General features: G+C 41.8%; 1 protein-coding gene across 4 annotated transcripts in view; it reads right to left on the bottom strand.

Moving 5' to 3' along the window:
- Positions 1-285: 285 nt before the first annotated feature.
- SLC11A2 (solute carrier family 11 member 2) overlaps positions 286-14,565 on the bottom strand; it is a 31,804-nt gene continuing 17,524 nt past the window's right edge. For 2 of the 4 annotated variants that reach the window (XM_052639687.1, XM_052639688.1), the window contains exons 10-17: positions 13,849-14,007; positions 12,910-12,996; positions 11,899-12,018; positions 11,595-11,744; positions 10,993-11,066; positions 10,022-10,175; positions 8,349-8,402; positions 5,551-7,343 (exon numbers count right to left, since the gene is read on the bottom strand). In XM_052639687.1, coding sequence (XP_052495647.1) covers positions 6,984-7,343; positions 8,349-8,402; positions 10,022-10,175; positions 10,993-11,066; positions 11,595-11,744; positions 11,899-12,018; positions 12,910-12,996; positions 13,849-14,007 — 1,158 coding nt within the window. In that variant the 3' untranslated portion in view covers positions 5,551-6,983. Of the gene's footprint in view, positions 1,974-5,550; positions 7,344-8,348; positions 8,403-10,021; positions 10,176-10,992; positions 11,067-11,594; positions 11,745-11,898; positions 12,019-12,909; positions 12,997-13,848; positions 14,008-14,565 lie in introns of those variants that run through there. The other 2 variants (XM_052639690.1, XM_052639689.1) reach the window with 2 other exon arrangements.

Below are 14,565 nucleotides of genomic sequence, written 5' to 3'. Positions count from 1 at the left end.
AGAAAAGCTATAGAAACCCCTCAAGTACTTAATCTCTATTTAACCAACCACCTTATCTTTTTATGAGTTGTAAAACAGGATTCTTTCTGCTTTTTTTTTTTTTTCTTTTCCCAAACATCCTCTGGTAATGAAACTACTGAGAAATGGAACTGCCCAGGGAGGGAGAAAAAAATGCAACAAACTGATTCATATAGAGTTGCTGTCTCTGTATAAAGAAACCAAAACACTGAAACTCATTTTTTAAGTCTCTTTTTCAAATAAAAGCTGATAAATGATGTTAATTCAGTTTTACTTATAAGATCAGAAGGTCTCTAACCTGAGTTGCAAGGCGATTGCTCTTATCAGAAGTTTCAAGGGTCATGAATTAGAAATGAGGGAATTTTAAGAATCATCTTAGAAAAAAACCCATGCCACTTACAGGATCATTATAAATGACCAACGCAATGTAAAGTCTTATTGAAATGTGCAAAGTTTTAGAGTAAGGCAGCGAGGTTTATGCTCAAAGAGGAAAATGATGCTCAAACACAAAGGCTGCAGGGTTTGCAAACTCAAAGTCTTTGGGGCTGGAAGGAAATGAGAGAAGGCACAGACTGTATTCCATTAAAAATGGATAGCTGCCATTCAGTGTAAGTCAACTGCACTTCCATGAAGGGCTGTGAGCCTGGTGTTGAAAATGTTCTGACTTTTTAATCAGATCAATATGCAGAAACTTGCTGCAGAAAGTTTTAAGTATTAAATGTTTTATTATAAAAGTGTTATGGAAAAAAATTCTGCTTAGGAAGAAGAGTCAAAATATCTATAATCCATACGTGGGCAGGCAGTTTATAACATGTGGACCAATCTTCCAAGTCCCAGTGTGGGTCTAATCTCATACTACTTGGTAGAAATAAACTTAAAATGCTTAGCGTTCCCTCGGAGAGTCAGCATTAGAAACAGCAGCCACTCCAGGAAACAGACTTTGGCCTAGAAATGGTGTCTGGAGTATTATTGGGAAAAGGGGGAAGACAAGACATGGTGGGACTATACACACATTAGAAAGAAAACTAATACCTCCATTATCTTCTGTTGGGCTTTATAAAGTTCAGTGTTAGAATTCTTTTTATACCTAAAATGCTAGAATGGGCTGAGTTACAGTGCAGCATGGAAAACTGATTATTGGTTAAAGTATGATTTCTGGATATTGTTACTAGGTAGTAAGCTCTTTGGAAAATACCATCATCTCTCTGAAAAAAACACTCAAGAAAAACAACAACAGAGAAAAACAATAATCACAGAGCACACCGACAACCAGGATGAAGTAAGACTGCCAAAGAAAAGAAATGTCTTCTTTTGGAAACGATGTGCTAGTACCAGTAGTTACCAAGGGTTGGTTGATTAAATCCAAGTCAAGTTTAACTGGCCACAGTCAAGTATCACTTTAAAAATCAGTCTATTTGACCAGTTCATTCTGAAAAAGAGCAGTGCTCTTTTTCCTGTTACATGTGATTTAGACAAAATAAATATGATTTATCTGAACAAATTTGTTTAAAAAATACAGAATATCATTTTTATATAAAACTCTACCCAAACCAGTAAGTTCAGGTTTACATAAACATACACACATATATATTTTTTATAAATTCCAAAAGTCCAGACACAAGCCCATAGGGGTGTGTGGCCATCACAGGCTAATCACTCAACTCTGGCAGTTGTAGGACTGTTGTGAGGTGGGTGGGTCTCTGACCTACACTTAACAGCTGTCAGCTTTAACACCCTTCCCATGAGGAAATTTTTACCTTTTGTTCAAAATGTTTGAACAAAACTCACCACTGAACAAACGAGAGAAATGTTAACAGGACACTTGGCACAAAAGGACTAAGAGAAAGTGGGTCTTATATAGTCCCTCCGGCTGTCAGTCATCTAGACACAAGTGAGTCAGCATCCACGGTGTTCAGAAGGTAGAGTTCAGGTTGAACTGTCAATCCCAGATGGTACTGAGGACAAAAAGAAGATGGAAAAGGGTTAGACTGATTTATAAGTATTTAAAATTGGCATTCAAGTATCTATAATCAGCATGTAGAAGTAGCTCTTATTTCAGTTCTGCTATACTGATTTTCTTTCAGAAAATAAATGGCTTATAAATACATGAATGGTTTACTACATATACAAAATAACTGACAGGAGCTGAAATAGTCAAGGATTTGCTAATGCCAAATACAAAATCTGCACTTTAACTATCCTTGTGACATACTCTACCTCTGCGTGGGTGTTTCTGATCCGGATATTAAGAGCAAATGTACTGCGAGCTTTTATACCTTAATACTAAGTGTGTTAGAACTCAAATTTCAGGGAGTTCCCTGGCGGTCCAGTGATTAGGACTCTGTGCTTTCCCTGCAGAGGGTTCAGGTTCAATCCCAGGTCAGGGAACTAAGATCCCATTAGCTGCACAGAACGGCCCCCCCCGCCCAAAAAAAAAGAAAAGAAATCAAATTTCAAATAGTCTAAATTCTGAGCCCTATTGTCTGGGCCCTAATTATCCTTTGGCACCCCGAGCAGAAAAAGCCTTTCATTAAACAAAAGAAAGAAACATAAAACGGCATGTGCTGAGAAAAGGATCCCAGACGTGTATCAGACTTCGTAAGAATTACTTTAGCTGCCTTTAAAACACATTGCCAGGAACTTCCCTGGTGGTCCAGTGGTTAAGAATCCAACTTTCCAAGCAGAAGAAGGTTTGACCCCTGGTCAGGGAACTGTGATTGCAGATTCCTGGGGGCAACTAAGCAAGCTCTGGCTCTGGAACCCACAAGCAGCAACTGGAGAGAACTCTGCAGGTGGCAATGAAAGATCCCACGAGATGCAACCAAGACCCAAGGTGGACAAAAAATAAATATGAAAACAAAGCAAAAAAATATTTGCCAGACTCACTCCAGGAGGCCTAATCCAGATGATTTGTGTCAGCATTTGTGAAGTTGTAGCTTACTCTTTTCCTCTCCTTTGCATTCACCGTGGGACCATCACTGAGTCTCCTTTTAGCCCCACTGGTACCAGGGGTTTTAGCAATGTTGTTGCCCCTTGGTACCAACAGCCTCTTTTGGGCCTTTCAGTTGTCTCATCTGTATAGAGACTGAACCTTCTGTTGTAAGAATCAAATGAGATCATATGAGTGCTCAGGATGCCAAATGCACACTATAAATTCACCAAAATACTTCTAGTAGAAGAATATAGTGCAAAAGGCACTGGGACTGGGATCAAGCTCCAACTCTGCCATTTCCTATGACCTTGAGCAAGTTATGTATCCTTCTTGAGCCTTATCCTACTCAATTGTAAAACGGGAATAAATGCTGCACTTTAAAATGCCAAGGACATTAATAAACTATCTCATTTTGTGTGTGTGGGGGTGGGTGTGATGTCACGTCCGACTCTGATCCCATGGACTGTATAGCCAGCTAGGCTCTTCTGTCCATGGAATTTTCCAGGCAGTAATACTGGAATGGGTTGCCATTTCCTAGTCTAGGGAATTTTCATGACCCAGGGATTGCACCATGCCTCTGGCGTCTCCTGCACCGGCCGACCAACTCTTGACCACTGCGCCACCTGGGAAACCTATCTCATTTTAGTCTTCAGCAATATTTTTAGACATTAAAAATGCCCATCAGAGGTTTACGATGACTGTGTGAAGATGAGGACAAAATGGGGCCCATGATAAAACTATTCTCAACTAGAAGGCTAGGAATTACTGAGTCACACTGGCCTTAGGGCAGAAGCACAGCACTTCAGATTTCAGCCTTCACTTCAGGGTTTTGTGATTCAGGTTTTAGTAACCAAGAGCAATTGTCAGATATACTGACTATCCACTGCGGCCTTTTCTTAAGTGAACTAAGGTGGTGGGGTGGGCGTGTAGTAAGCAAGGGCTGCATTTTTAGCTCCATGACCTCCAGGTTGTATCACTTCATGGCTTAGTAGAGAAAACTCCTTCCTTGGAAAAGTTTGTTGTATTGCTCAGGGACACTGAGAAATGGAGCTAAATAGCAGAGGAACTGGCTAAACCTTTCAAGGGCAGAGAGGTACGCAAATGAATAAACCATCAGTTCTTACTTATTGCTGGCCCTGCCCATTTTCCACACCCACCACAAAAAGCATTCAGGTACTTTTGAAAATTTAGCACAGGCCAAACAAAATTAGTCTATGAATTGGCAACTTTTGACCTAAAACATATTCTAGCACTCATCAGAGTATTAAGAGAAGTATCTTTGATATGGTACTATTCTTGGTGCTGCTTAACACCAAAGCTCGGTGTCTAAAGTGTACTATTAAGTGTATACTACGTATTGTATTGGATGATTAGTAAAAATAACATGGGTTCTGGAATTAAGCTAGTCAGGCACAAATGCCAAATGCCTACTGATTAGTGATGCATTATTTTAGTTTCTGGCCCTTCAGTTGCCTTATATATATATATATATATATATATATATATCCTTTTGCTGTAAGAATGACATGAGATCATGTGCGCGCTGAGGGCTTTCCAGGTGGCTCAGAGGTAACGAATCTGCCTGTCGACGCAGGAGGCCCATGAGATGTGGGTCCAATTCCTGGGTTGGGAATATCTCCTGGAGTAGAAAATGGCAACCCACTTCCGTATTCTTGCCTGTAAAATCTCATGGACATAGGAGCCCGGCATGATATAGCTTATGGGTTGAAAAAGAGTCAGACACAACTAAACCTGCACGCACACACACATACACACACACACACACAGTGTGCTTAGACCCCAACTACCATAATAATGTGTTGTTTTTTATGTTCCCAAGCTAAGGTGTCAAAGGTGGCACATCTGGATTCACGGGCCCTGCCCAAGGAAGGAACACAGAGCACCGCAGAGGGCAGAGCTGAAGGAAGTCTCAAACCAGGACCTTCAAACTGTGATGCACCCTATGTTAGCTATGAAATTACACCCAAATAAAGAGTTGCCTGGTCTTAGCGGTTAGAATTCTAAGCTTTTATGCCATGAGCCCCATTCCTGCCATGGGGTCAATCCCTGGGCAGGAGCTAAGATCCCCAAAGGCATGTGGCAGAGCCAAAAAAAGATTTAAAAAAAACAAAACAAAACCAAGGTAAGAAGGGTGAGTTAAATGAGAAGGACAGCATGGAAAAGAAAATTCTCAGATGACATCTATGGTGTTAATTCACAGGATTTAGTTCCTGCAAGACAGACAGGGAAGGCTTGCAACAGAGTGACAATCCTGGAACAAATTAAGGGCTGACCTAGTTTTTCATGCCATGTGTTTGGTGACAAGACTAGCAGTTTACTGTGTCTGAGTTTTGTATTTCTATCCGGTCTTTGTATTTATATGCTTTCATTTCTAAGTTAAACAATTTTCCTTTCACCTTTCAAATACTCATACTTTTTATTGGCAGCATATACAGAATATAAACGCCTACCTCAATGGTGAAACAAGACTACAGACAGAAAAATGTTCAGCTTAGAGTAGAAAAAGGCAGAATGACAGTTTTTTTCTCAATTTTAAATATTTTAATGATGTAACATTTAGCAATGGTAAAACTAATTAAATCAGTGATAGAAATTAGTGCTTGGTGTTTATAATTCATCAAGCCTTCTGGGAACTAAACCTATGTTGAGCCTTGAACAAATTGAATTTGAACCTCAAGAGTCTCCTCATATACATTTTTTTTCCAAAGGTAAATAAGACAGAAATACATGATCCCAGCAGGATGAATCTGAGAACATGAAATCACATTCGGAGGAACACTGGACATGAAAGGCTGAGTATACACATGAACAGCTGATATAAATTACACACAGAATTTTTATTTCATGCCTCCATGAAACATCCCTAACACCTAGATGTCCAGGGAGGTCAACTGTATTCCTCTATCCCTTCTAAAGAGAAAAATCATGAACAGTGTGAATCTAGTACATCAATCCAGGTGGTAGTTGATGTTTCAGTATTTCAAAGTTGTTGAGATCCCACTCATAGAGTATTTTCAAGGTTTTTAAAAAAATATCCAGGAAACCAAATTGGAAAAAGGAAAAAAAAAACTTTTTAATTACAAACCAAGTTTACATATTGTTAAATGGCCCCTAAAAGTTCATTGTAACCACTCCTAAAATCACTAGCAGGACCTCACAGGAGCCAAACTGCAGTTCTTCCCCATTGCTGATAATTCCCAGTATGCTATAGCAGCAGTTATTTCATGCCACATTTATAAAGAACAAGGACCAACTTACATAAAGTACAATTGTGTATCCTCAAACATTTCACACAAGCAGCGTGCGCATGCTGGCACTGGGAGCTGTCAGCTCTAAGCATTGTTTACTGCACCCAGAGTAGTGGCTGGATAGAAAGTGTACTTTCCATCTGAAAGCATTAGGTGGAACACAGTATGGGAGTGCTTTTAACACTGTAAAATACTACACACAGAGTGACATAAACTGACATTTAACTGGGAAAAAATTTTCATCACTGCAAGACATATACATAACTTTGAAAAGAAAACTAGCAGCTTTTACCTGGGCTTCTAAATATTTGTGAATCTGAGACTGACTGGACCCAGCCAGACTCCAGGCAAAGGTAAATGATGTTAGTGTACCATCTTTTACAAAGAATTTTGTCAACATGGCCCTCACCTACTGAGGCCAGACGAGAACTTAAGAGGTCAGTCCCCGGTATCTCCAGAGTGCCCTTGTGAACAGCTTAGGGGATGATGGTAGGGGAGAGGGAGGAACGGTTGGGGAATTTCTCTCTCGTGATGCTGTGCTACGTCACTGGAGGGGCTGAGGTAAAGGTACGGTCAGTGGAACACAGAAGTTTACCCTTGAAGCCGTGTAAACGACAGTCCATTCAGTCTGCACTTCAGACTGTGTACAAAGTACTGGAAACAATGCCTTTAGGGGCTCAGGTGTACAGAGAACATCAATCAACAGGAATTACACCAAAAATGAAAAGTCCTTTGATTGCATTCCCATTACTGTTCTCACCAAGTCAGTGGCTGCAAAAGACCTGGTTATCTATCTCCACCGGACAATGTGACTTGGTTTGAGATAATCTCATGGTCTCAGGCTCCACAAGTGAAAATGTCAGAAGTGGCTGAAGAGCAGCAGCTCCATGCTGAAAGGACCCATTTCCTCTGACTCCAGAGCTCCACCATCTGGTCTCAAAGTTTTCCCCTCTGAGGGGATGGCTGAAGAGAGGTAGCCCAGTGCAAGCCTGCAGAGAGAACTTGGCAACCAGTGACACCAAAGCACTCGCTGAGAGGGAATGAGCTTTCCAACGCTTACATCCAGAGCTCCTGAGATTGCCTGGCAAGTCGTCTTGGGCATGCTTCAGAAAAACATGACGATTCTGGTAGAAGGTGTTTTTCAGGAATAAAACAGATGGTTCCTCTTCTTTCAAGTTTTTTCACCTCACCCCAAAGTCTCTTGAGAACATCAGTTCATAAATGCTACCATCTTTTTCTATCACTACCCTCCTGGAGGAGGAAGGGGAAGGTTTCTCTACTCCAAGTGCTCAAAGAGAAATACCATCAAGAGAGCTCTGTACTAACATGAGAGTCATTAAAGTCGGGACTCCCAAGAACATTTCAGTAAGCTCTCAATCTCTGAGGGAAATCATCAGAGTGATTTTCAGAAGAGATTAGTGTTAGTCACCATGACCACAAGTGAGTTTTACCATCTGTCCATTTATCATCTTCTTTAATGCATTCTTACCCCTCTTAACTTTCAGTGAAATTAAAGTGAAAATAAGTTAAAAGAATCCTGAACCTGATGGAGGTAGACTATCTCATAAGTTTATATTTAATATGAATCAAACCACCCTAATTGAGGTTTTATTTTTTATAATTAATTCAAAGGGTATGCATAAGGAAAGTATTTCTCAGACTTTTAAATCCATTATCTTTTGATAAATAAAACTTGCATACCTATTCTGTAATTTGTATTATGAAAACTGTATTGCATTCTCCAAATATGTTTAACATATAGTCAGTCTTGTTAAGAATCATGCATTGAGAACTATCTCACATAAAAATAAAACAACTGACCCTGGGACAGTGAAAGAATTCAGTGCTGTTTGAGAGCAGGTATCAAGCTGTCAAAGATCCTAAATCCAGTTACCAGGTTAGGAGTTCAGGAGGAAAAATAATGCTATCTTTCAAACAAATATGCAACAATGTCTTTCCCAACAAACAGCCGAGTCCTAAATGCAGTCTGTGCAACAGCACATACCTTTGGCTATGTTCACACAGTAAACCATAGAAACACACTGGCTCTGATGGCTGCCTGTGAACAGTGTTTACTTAGGATAGCCAGTGGTGGCTTCTTCAGTCAGCAGGACTTTAGAGATGCTTACCGTGTGCCCACAGTCCAGGAAGGACATGCCCAGTGCAATCAAGCATTGCCAACCCTAAAAGAGAAAATATGGTCATCATTCGCTGACCCGTCTGGAGAGCCCACTTACCCCCCTCACTGCCCACAAATGCACTGCTCAGATGCAAACCTCTTTGCTGTACTAATTTCAATTCTCAGCTCCCTCTGTTCCTACTGCTTCGTGTTTGTGGTGTGTTTCTTTCATCTAACTCTCAGGCAGAATTCCTTGAAGACCACTACCCCATTTCAGTCCTACTCCACTCCTCACAATGCAGGGCAATGACCGACTGGCTAATACAACTGCGACAGTCTCCTGAACTAAACAGTAGGAATTCATCTAGAATCAGTCCCCAGCCTTGAAAATGGGTCTTCAACATTTTCTACAGCCTCAGGGTGACTAAGAATGACTCAGCACTGTCATAACTGATCTGCATGAGGAAGGATCCCCTTAAGTTCTACAGCACTTTTTTGGGGGGCCAGAGTTGGGGGGTGTTGCAGAGCTCAGTTCCCTTACCAGGGACTGAATCTGGGATTTTGAAGTGAAAGCCAGAAATTCTAACCACTACGCCACCAAGGGTCACCCTACAGCGAATTATTAAAACAATTTCTGTCAAGGCCATACTGAGTTCCTTGGGTTTCCTGGGAGTAAGTCCTTATATATTGTAGGGTCAGTATAATCTTAGTGTGCCCATGGCTCACTGAGGAGGAAGAAAGCAGAGCTATATCCATCCAAAACACAACTTCCCAACATTCATTAAAATGATGTTCCCAATCAAGCATCTACCCTCTGGCAGACCCTGACACGGGGGCTAGGGGTTGTCAGACGAGCAGGGGTTTCTATCATCCAGTCTTCCCATTTTTTGCAGTAGACGTGGTATAAACTCGGCTGTCCCCAGTCCTCACCCACTGTGATTTTTAGAGAAACCTGTCTAGAATAATGAGAGAGATGTGTTGCTGGCATAGCTGCTTTTCCTTGATATAAGTAATGTTACAGAAGAAGGTGAAAACAGAGAAAAGAATATATCCATAACCCCACCATCCAAAGGCAACTACTATTACCATTTTACATAATTTACTCTAGACTCTTGACAATTTTTTTTATTATCTAGGTATTTATAATTATGCATTCTTTTTCTTTTTATTATTATTTATTTTGCATTCCTTTTCTATATAGCTTGTTTTATAACCATCATTCTTTAGTAATTCTAGAATAATTCAACAAGAGATTATCACTTTTTACTTGAGTCGTCATTGGACAGCTATTAAGCAGTAGAGCTGGGCAGTGCTGTGAACCCACATGTGTTCCCTCCAGAGATTTGAAATCACAAGACACACCTCCATTCTCCAACCTCATCTCATACCACTCTACTTTCTACATGCCTGACCTTCTTTAAGTTCTTCAAACATACTACACTCTCTTCTTAGGAATTATTAGGAATGGAAACCAGACAGAGTGACAGATTTAGAAAAATGATAGCTCTTAGGAACCGAGGGAAAATTTATGGTTAAAAATATTCTTTAGTCCCAGCTGGTTTAACAATTTCACATAGATTGTGTCAATAACCTAAAGACAGATAACCATATGCTCTTTTGGGTCCTTTCTCTTCTGAGTGTTAGTCCCCCTTGACCACCCCTGCCCCTTCCAACTGGACTTACCAAGTAAAACACAAAGCTCAGATAAGCTACGCTGACCACTGCAGCCACCACGTACAATACCACATGCCCTAGATCCTGCACATAAACCACGACAAAGTACATGTTGATGGAACAGATGATAAAGACCAAGATACCGCCTGCGATCCTCCAGCCTCTGTCAAAAGAATCAGCACAGTTATTGGTAGAATAGTCCAACCTGTCCACAAACAGAAAAAGACACTGTGTCTTTTGGGTCACAGGACAGGAATAAGTGGCATTTAAAAATAAACCGAAAAATGCTTATGTCCCAGATTAGGTTAAATGAGACAAAGTTACACAATGATAGGGAGAAAGAGGAAGAAGAAAAAAAAACACTATCAAATAATCCCTATTATTTAAGCCCCTAAAAATGCAACAAGCCTTACAAGTGAAACAGTCATGAGTCCCTAGAGATGCAACATGTCATTTAAATATCCCATGTACTTTAGAGATGTATATAAAAGGTATTAGCTTATGCCTCCCTCATTAAGATCATTTAAGATGGATTTAAGATACTTTAACCTTCAGTGGCTGAAGTTGAATAGTTAAAGCCCTAAAAGCTAAAAAATTTCCCACCAGAAACAAAAAATGTGCTTGCCCTCCATTGTTAAATTCATGGTCTCCATTTTCTTTAATTTTTTTTATACTGAAATATAGTTGATTCACAATGTTGTGCTTATTTATTTTTAATTTTTGGCCACACCCTGTGGCATGTAGGACCTTAGTTCCCTGACCTGGGATGGAAATCGCACCTCCTGCCTAGAAGGCAGTCTCAACCACTGGACCACCAGTAAGTCCCCAACAGTCTCTATTTTCTAAGTCAGAGAGTGAGGGGGCAGCTCTAGCAATCATGTCTTAAAGCACATAGTCCCCCTATGACTTAATTTCTGACTGGTCAGTTTGATGAAGATACCCTTCCTCCCCCACATCTTGGGGAAAAGAAGTACACTCACAATCCATTGGCAAATTCACTCATCACAGGCCGCAAGCTCGTAAACGTGAGGATGGGTATGAGAGCAAAGGGAAGCTGCAAAAGAAAAAACTAAGATCAGATGGGGCTCCAGGGGTTCCTGTAACACCCCACAGAGCAGCACTGTTAGCAAAAGGGAACCACAGACCCTGCCTCACCCACTCTGTGAGAAATTATTCCTGTCATCCCAACATGCTACAGGGTTATGTGGAAATCTATAGCATGAACCCAGCATCAGTTATGCTCATAGTGTCTACAAAATTTCTATCTGCCTTGTCTTCTTAATCTCCATAATACCCAACAGTCTCCTTTACATTATTTAATGTTTGCTTCAGTTAATGAATAATTTTGTGTTCTATGTGTAATTACAGCTTAAAATTCCCATTCAACAGGTTTAGAAAAAAACAAGCCACTTTTAAAAACCTTTTAGATTCCAGAGATTTCATATGCGTTCACCATAGACCAAGACTGTGCCTCTTTCTTCCTCTGAATTTTCCCCACACCCACACTAGGCTTAGTACCTAAGGGCAATGCAGAATGCCTCCTGACTCAATGGAATGTGAGTTTCCCCAGCTCCCTCCTCACTTGTAAGCTCTGAAGAACATTCAGGAAGTCATTCATTCCTGTTAGATGCTCCACGTCTTGGAAGACGGCCACAAGCAGAGTGGGGATAATGGCAATAGAGCGGGTAAGAATCACTCGGGCAAAGCGTGACCACTTTAGGTTCAGGAATCCCTGGAAGAAAACACAGAAGGAGGATGAATGTCTGGAAGAGGAAACAGAAAAAGGTCTGGGGAGGTTTGGGAAGATCTTAGAGGCACAGAATTAAGAAGGGACAAAAGGGCAATGTCCTCTTCCTCTCGTCTATCCCAGTCACAGCAGCATGTACCTCCATGACAAACTGGCCGGAATAGGTTCCTGTCATGGTGGAGCTCTGCCCCGCAGCCAGGATCCCCACCGCCCAGATGTAGAGAGCGGCAGGCCCGAAGTAACACCCCAGCACAACACCCTGGAGAGGCAAGGGAGAGAGGTCACCTGAGACAACACCCCAAATATATCCTTGATGTCACTTCTCCCCATTCCTGGCTACGTACCCACCTCTACCAAGCAATGTGCTGGCACTGTCCCAGGAGCTAGACTCGGGTCCTGACCTCATTCTAGAGGCTTTCAACCTACATTCTGCTGGATGGGCCCCCATTCCTCCTCAGCCCAGTCCCTTCTCTTCTCTAGGCTCTTAAAGCCTTTATCCTCAACTCATATGTTAAGTATCAAAAAGAAAAATGACTATAACACACTTCCCAAATTATATTCCTAAACACACTATTCTGGAAGATGGTAACAGGAATGGAAAGAAACCTCCAATAAATTTCAGAAATGTTAAATACTGTGTATTGTGTACTGTTGGAGGTTCACAATGTAATCAGCATAAAAGGGACAGAGAGGCCCCAGTAAAGACCACTTTACTGCAACTTCCCTGGCAGTCCAGTACTTAAGACTCTGTGATCCCATGCAGGGGGCAGAAATTTCACCCCTGGTCCGGGAACTGAGATCCCGCATGCCACACAGCGCAATTCAAATAAATAAATAGTCTTCAGCCACACACACACAAAAGACCACTTTACCAGGGATACTTCTTTAGTCTCCCCAGTTAACACCTAGAAACCAATCTGCTATCAACATATTAGTTTGGGAATTGCTGATACAATGAAATCATCTTGTCAGCTGATCTCCTATTCCCTTCCACATAATCCAAAAGGCTTGTCTGGCATCTGGACCTCTGAAAAAAAAAGACACTACACAGAAGATATGCTGAGCTCTGAAGTGAACCCACTGAAAAGACCAGACACTATGCTGAGAATCTTGATTCAGGGGCAGAGATCAGAAATCCGAACACGTTTACCCCTTTGTAGATGTCCACAGCCAGTGTTGAGTTATCCTCTGGGAAAAGGTGAGTGTGGGGACTGCTGCTGTTTTTACAGACCGCAACCTGGAACCAAAGCAGTTTAGGAACAACTTTTAATTTTGAGTCCACAACTCAGAGAAGAAGACCTCTCCGACAGCTCACAGACAGACAGATCATCTAAGAAACGAGTCCTGCAGGTGAGACACTGGACACAGGCTGATGACAGCAGAGGCTGGTGGCAGGTCCTTGAGCTCTGCCTCCTCACTTTTTCTACACCCCCACGTCACCAAAAGCTTTTCCTTGAGTTAGAGTGTGCATGGTAATACACGAATGCTGGGTCATTTTAAATGATAATAGGAGGTGAGGGCCCTTAAACAGACTTCAAATATGAGAGGACACCCAGAACAGGGTGGCCTTATTCAAAGCAAAGCCAGGAGTCAGAGGTCCTATGGGTGGGAAACAAAGGAGTTATCAAAACTAGATTGGCAAAAAAAAAACAAAAAACAAAACTAGATTGGCAATCAGGAGTCAAGAGGACAGAGAATTCAGTGTGATAGCCTGTCTAGCCACAGCTTCTATTTTCTGTTGGTTGACTCCTCCTGCCTGTAATCATTAAATGGCAGGACTGGCAAGCAGCCAGTAGTTGGTAAACAGGAAGCAAAAGGGGATGATGAAGAGCCAAACAGACATGAAGCCGCCAACAACAGCATAAGGCAACCTTGGTCTAAGGCACACTTCCTTACCTGTTTAAAGCCGCGAAGGAGAGTCTGGGCTTGGTCACAGCCCCAGACTGTAAACCTGAGTAGTGCCATGACTTAGGGGCAGCACTGAGATCTATGTCCCCTGAGCTTGAAGTCACTGTCACGTTTTCCTGCCCCAATGCAGCCTCCTCCCTACCCTCACATCCACTACTACGCAGGACCCGGGCTTACTTACCACCTGCTCATTGGTTTTCCCAAAAAATGCTTCGGCAAACACTGAGACAACAAAGACGTTGATGATAAAGGAAACAAAGAGAGCGATGCAGGATTCAATGAAGAAGTACTTATTCGCTTCTCGAACTTCCTGCTTGCTGGCCCGGTCTACCTGTCTGGACTAGAGACGTAACAGCAACAGTCACTTTTTGACGAGCTGGAACAAGTTTCCTTGTGATATTTCACAAGTCTGTAGTCAGCTGAAAGGCCTAGGGGGCAAACAACTGACCACATGAAATGTGAGACTCCACTTACATCCTGGTTAACTGAGTGAGTAAGAAGTCATGGCCCTTTGATAAATCACACATCCCAAAGAGGAAAAAGTGAATGAGTGACTGCTGAACCCTCAGTTACGTGACTGGAAGAACTGCTGACCTACGAGAACAATCTGATTTCAGACCTAATGTGGACACCACCTTAATTACAAAGGTCTCTGAAATCTTCCAACAAACGATTGTGATGGATTAACTGGTAAAAGCCAGATTAGGCTCTTTCCTCTCCTGACCTCCATGAGGCCATTCAGGCTTCTGAGATTTAAACACAAGAGACACGGTGCCCCTTCAGATCTTTTAAGAAGGACTCTAGTCCCTTCTCTACGTCATCCTGGTGCCATCTCTGGTCACTTTGGTGATACAAGAGTGTGGCGTCCAACTGTGGAAAAACGCGTGCTCCTTCAGGG

The sequence above is a fragment of the Budorcas taxicolor genome, chromosome 5 (genome assembly GCF_023091745.1).
Source record: "Budorcas taxicolor isolate Tak-1 chromosome 5, Takin1.1, whole genome shotgun sequence".
NCBI lineage: Eukaryota > Metazoa > Chordata > Mammalia > Artiodactyla > Bovidae > Budorcas > Budorcas taxicolor.
The sequence above is the reverse complement of the archived record's forward strand: the minus strand, read 5'-3'. Positions and strand labels throughout refer to the sequence as shown.